This window comes from Pteropus alecto, unplaced genomic scaffold (assembly GCF_000325575.1).
Source record: "Pteropus alecto unplaced genomic scaffold, ASM32557v1 scaffold398, whole genome shotgun sequence".
NCBI classification, from domain to species: domain Eukaryota; kingdom Metazoa; phylum Chordata; class Mammalia; order Chiroptera; family Pteropodidae; genus Pteropus; species Pteropus alecto.
Window position 1 is genome coordinate 1,460,651 of NW_006442497.1, and position 5,786 is coordinate 1,466,436.

At 49.5% G+C, this 5,786-nt stretch overlaps 1 protein-coding gene across 1 annotated transcript in view; it reads left to right on the top strand.

Moving 5' to 3' along the window:
• AIPL1 (aryl hydrocarbon receptor interacting protein like 1) overlaps nucleotides 1-563 on the top strand; it is an 11,134-nt gene extending 10,571 nt beyond the window's left edge. Inside the window, exon 7 of the mRNA XM_006922413.1 lies at nucleotides 502-563. Coding sequence (XP_006922475.1) covers nucleotides 502-563 — 62 coding nt within the window. The remainder of the gene's footprint in view (nucleotides 1-501) is intronic.
• Nucleotides 564-5,786: the final 5,223 nt, after the last annotated feature.

Sequence of the window (5,786 nt, forward strand, 5' to 3'; positions counted from 1 at the left end):
AAGAGAGAGAGAGAGAGAGAGAGAGAGAGAGAGAGAGACAGAAACATCTCATCCTTTTCTTACTCTCACCCAAAGGCAGAGAATGGGACAACAGCACCACTTTTCAGAAAAGCATCTCGTCTCACCAGTGCAGAGGAGATGGATGCAGGAATGGAGGGAGCTGACTCAGGGCCCCCCAGCAGGCAGCCTTTCCATCCGGGACTCCAGTCTCAGCACTGGCTTCCTTGTGGGCCCTGAGAACAGCCTCCAGGGAGGTCCTGGTTGGCCAGCTTTGGGCAGGTGGATGCAGAAGTTTGCGGGAGCATCTCCTGAGGGTCTCTTTCAGCTGTTAATCTTTGCAAAGGATCCGGCTGGAAGCCTTTGTTTTCAAATGGTCAGCAGGGGGCAGCAGAGAACAAGTCCCTAAGCCGGGAGCTGGGGGTCAGCTGGATCTTCCAGAGAAAGCTTTGGGTCTCAGATGTGGCACCTCTCCACCAACCCTGACTGCCCCTACTCCTACAGGGTCAGGCTGGCTGGTGACAGGGAAGGAGCTGTTCATGACCATGGAATCAGAATGCCAGTAGACCAAGGCCTCAGTCCCACTCCCATGCACAGATGGGGAAACTGAGGCTCAGAGAAAGGCAATAACTTTCTAATACCACTTCGAAGCTGGGCTACACTCAGGGTTAGCATCCAAGTTTCCAGATCTCTGGCCTGGGGCTTTCTGTTCTACATTATGGTGCCTCTCTCACCAGACAGTCCACATGCAGGTGTGAGGTATCACGCACACAAAAAAAAGGGAAGGAGAAAAAATATGAAACTTGCATTAGGGAGAAATCCAGAGCATGTCCGTGGCCTTTGTTTGGGAGCAGTTAGAGGGTTAACGTGAGAGGGGCTTGTGTGGGCTTTGCGGCCCCCTCTGGCCTGCTCCTGCCCTCTGAGAACCGCCCCTGGTTAACGAAGGCATTTGGTGCCAGGTACGAGCCACCCTCCTGACTTCTGTCTAGCTAGAGCTGACATGGACCTCAAGACCAGATAGGGGGCTGGGTGGCCAGAGGGATCCCCCGGCAGGTTTCTTAGTCCCCCAGTGCTGCTGTAGCAAATTACCACAAACTTAATGGCTTAAAACATCACAGATTTATTCTCTTAGAATTCTGGAGGTCAGAAGTCTTCAAATGGGTCAGCAGGGCCGTGTTCCTTCTGGAGGTTCTGGGAGAGAATCTCCAGTCGGAGATCTGCGTGGAGGAGAGGACACGGTTTCTCCCAACCCCTCCTTTGAGTGGGCTTTGTTTTCTGACAAGGCCTTTCTGGTCAGGTGTCAGGTCTCCCCCAGGCTGGAGGGAGGAAAGGAAAGCTGAGAGAGGCTGAGAGGTCTCCCAGCTTGTCAGTGGCCGGGTCGAAATTTGAATTTAGGCCCAGATGCGGCAAATAGGGACTAGAGTCAGCATTTTTCTGCCCCAGTAGAGCACGGGCCCCTCTCAGGAGGCAAGGACACCCTCAGTTGCAGAACTGCCAGCTGTGAGAGGGCTCAGCCAGAAGTGACATCTAAGGGCTTGGCGTGCATCCCGAGGTTGATGCTATGGCAAGCATCTGTTAGTTCATGAAAAATGGCCAGGCAACCACAGTCAGATGTGTTTAGCCAACAGTTCAACCTTCAATGGCACGGTCTCTGCAGGAGGCCTGGGGACTCACAGGTGCCCCTTTTTGAGTGCCTTTCCCTGCTTCATGGTGGGCAGCGTTCGCGCCACTTGGCAAGGGAGCCTCAGCTCAGGGGGGTTGAGGATTGCCTGGGTCACACGGCCGTGAGTGGCCGAGGTTGGAATTGACACACACGGCTTGGATCCAAAGCTTGGCATCCTTTCACCTGCATGTCCAGTGCTCAATAAGTGGCAGTAGTGAGGATGAACCAAACTAAGCAGAGTGTAGCTGGCATTTCTTTTCATTTCCTACAAGGCCATTCATTGCTTTTATGGGGTCCTGGCAGCAGGCGAGGGTGGAGAGAGTTAAGGACTGAGGGGCCACCTGGGCCTTCCCTGGCTTCTGATTTCCTTCAAATAATAGATTCTCCATGGAAAGTGCAGGAGCCCTGCCACCATGTCAGCCATCTACGTGGTGACTACATGGTAGTCCCTGTCAGCCAATGCCTGGATGCCTGTTTTTCACTCTTCCTCCTTGGGCTTTCCAAGTTTCATACTGGAGACTCAGCCTTGGATTTCACCTTGATCGAATGGGCCACAGGTGAGGGGCCATCTTGACCCTTCTCCATCCCGAGTACCTGCTATTTGGGAGGGGGCTGCTCCTTGCTCAGCCTCTTTCCCCACCCCTCCCCCTCTCGGGGCTTTAATGGAATGGTTAGGTAAAGCCCCATTCTTATTTATGGTCGTTTTGAGTGTGCAGAGCTCCTGGCCTAATTACAATGGCTCCATTACTTCAGGTATTCTCATTAGTGTGAGAATCTGATGAACAAAGAATCTCACCTTTCCTCTTGCCACCAATAAAAATATCATTTGAAGACGCAGAGGAGCATTCGTATCCCCTCAGCAGTCTTAAGGCTGGCAGCTTTTACTGAGGGTGACAAATCAGAGAATTTTGCCTGTTTTGTTCACTGCCGTATCCCCAGCAGCTAGAATAACACCTGATTTGTGGTACCGGGGGCTCAGAAATATTCGTTGAATGAATCACTTTCTTTATGAAAAACACATCTCAATTCTTATATATGCAAGGACCCACAGGAATCATCTAGTCCAACACTTTATTTTGCAGATGGGGAAACTGAGGCTCAGTGGTAAGAAGGGACATGTCACAACCATCAGTGGTAAGAAGGGACATGTCCACGGTCACAACCATCAGTCACTGACAGACCCACGGCTGGGATGGAATTTGTTGACTCCCAGTCAGGATTTACCAGCTTACTCGCAATCTGCGGCTCTGTTTTCATCCCATTTTTTCCCTACCTTTGAATGGCATTATAGAATCTCCTGCTCTTTTTAAACTTCCACCCTCACTCTAATCTTCTACATGTCTTATGAGGCCCCTGGTTTGCACGCCTTTTTGCTGGTCTCATCTCCCAGCCTCTTAAGAAGGAAGAGACATGAAGACACACGCTCTGGTAGCTGGTTAGCACAGGGTGTGACATGACCGTGGTCAGGCCTGCCAGCTCCTCCTTGAGGAGTCAGGAGAGAGACCTCGGAGACAGAGGCAGACAATTTCTCTGTCTCTCTCACCACAAGGTGGGAACATGTAAGCAGCATAAGTGGGGAGCAGTCAGACACCATATTTCCCCTCTCATGGTGTGAGAGATAGGGAAGCCAGTTGGTAAGTGAGAGGAATGAGGTAAATGTGCAGAAGGGAGAGAGAGAGGGAGAGAATGAGGAGGAAGAGAAGAAAAGTAGGGAGAGGAAGAGGGGGAAGAGGGGGAAGAGGGAGAAGTGGGAGAAAGGATTTTTAAGATCTAATTCTTCCTGTGCAACACTCTTGTATCCTAACAAGTTAAACCTTCTACCGAAGCTATAAAATGTCCCACCTACGTTCCCCCTCAAAGAGGGGATGGCATCAGCCAGCAGACTTGTGTCCAGTTTACTATAATCTAATGCAGAATGATCTTGAGCCCATATCTGAGGCACCAGCTTCCACAAGGGCCCAGGCAGGAAGGGTTGAGAGTAGCGCTGTCCAGTAGGGACCTAATACAAACTGCAAAACTATTTAAAAATTTTCCAGTAGCCACATTAAAAAAAGAAATAAATGGCATCAATTTTAAACCAATAGGTCAAAATATCATTTTATCATGTAATCAATTTAGGACTTCTTAGTAACTATTTTGTATTCTGTTTCTCACACTAAGTCTTTAAAGTGGTTTCGACACTGACAGCACTGCCCAATGCAGACTAGTCATATTCAAAGTGCTCGGTGAACACGTGTGGTTAGAGGTTACTATATCAGCAGTGCAGGCTTAGAATAAATATACACACCCAGCCCGCTCTGACCGCAGACCCTACGCGGTAGTTTTACTCATTCTTGAGCTTTGTAGGAACGTAACATGACAGTACATTCTCTTCTGGGTGCTCTCGCTGCAACAGATCATGAGCCCAATGTGTTTACCTAGAGGTATATTTTTGGTGGTCATTGCTGGGAGGCATTGATGATGGTTTTTATGGGGGCTGGAGAGACAGACAACTATCCAAAAAAAGCCACCTTATCATCACCACTGTTCCATTTGGGTTGAGGATTCTGTGGAAGGCTACCGGCCCCCCACTTCCAGTTGTGCACGTTGTGCATTGTGCAATTGCAATGTTTACTCCATTGTCATTTTAGATGTGTGTAGTTACTACAAGTTCCCAGTAGATGGCAGGAAAATGTCTTGAGGGTGGGGAACCCTTTCCTAACTTGCCCACTGGCCATATTGGCTAGTGCCAGGCTGTAGGTTTCAGCTAAGTTTGCCCGTGGATGTTAGTTTCCTAGGGCAGGGCCTGAAGATGTCTACATCTGACACTTGGCGTATCAGTTGGCCAGAGCCAAGCTAGGAGTGACAGCCAAGCGGGGAGTGACAGCCAGACTAGCTGATGCCTGGGACCCTGGGAGTGCCTCTCATCCAGTAGAATCTCATCCTTGAATGGTGTGGCATGAGGGAGGGGTGGCCAGGGCTGGGGTTGGTGGGTAAGACAAGACGAGGGCTGGTGGTATCTGGGTTGACCACCCTCGCAGACTGGAATCAATGGTGGCTCTTAGGCCCTTGAAAGACCCCCCCTCCCAGAAAGTTCCGGAATGATGTCTACCTTCTATACCCCAAAACTGAGGAGTTCTGTTCTGAGAGTAGGGTGAGTCCAAGGGGTGCTTGGTTCTCCTGTTTGTCTTCAGATCTGCTCTCCACCTCTGTACTCTGTTTCAGAAGCTGATCTGTATGGACATAGCAGTGGCTCCCTCTGCCTTCCAGTTAGATTCTTTCAGTGGAAGCCCCAGTAGAATTTGGGGGCTGGGAGAGTGAGGCCAGCTTTCTTTCTGGGGGGATCCCCTGGCCTGACCGAAGGCCACAACTCCTGTCAGAGCAGTCATCCGTAGCCAGCTTTTTCTGTATTAGTTTCCTGGGGTTGCTGGAAGAAATCACCACAAACAGGGTGGCTTAAAACAACGTACATTTGTTATCTTACAGTTCTTGGAGTCAGAAGTCTAAAACAAGTCTTGTGGGGCTGAAATCAAGGCGTTGGCAGGGCTGTGTTCTTTCTGGTCAGGGGTACAGCACTTACGGTTTTGCTGTGTCCTGCCCTCACCTTTGTATAGTCCCCTATAAAACCTTTCCTCAAATTACCCAAATTATGGGTGCTATAGGTTTTCTATTAAATCTCTACTCATGCACCTGCCTATGTAATGTAATCTTTCTCATAATCTTTGAATTTTTCACCCTCCCCCTCTCCCACCGCCATGTTTTCTTTGAGGGCTAGAGAGGTTAAGTGACTTGTCCAAGGTTACCTGGCTAGATCATGGCAGAGCTGGGATTTGAACCAGAACTAACTTTCTGACCCCAGAGTAGAACTCTTGTTTTGCTGCCACCATCTTTTATAGCTTGGCCTGGAGTTGTCCCATCTTTTAGACATCCATCCACTGAATGGTGACATTGCAGTGATTTTCAGGTGACTGTTTATCAGTGGTCCTCTTGGCTGTCCTCTTGAATATGACATCGAGACCATTGCTGCCATCAATTTAGTTGTCAAATTAAATCTGACTGTGGTTAGTATTCATTTGTCATAATGGTTTCCTGGGGTCCCTCAGAGACCATCTCAGTGATACCTGTCCTATCTCAAGGGGCACACCAG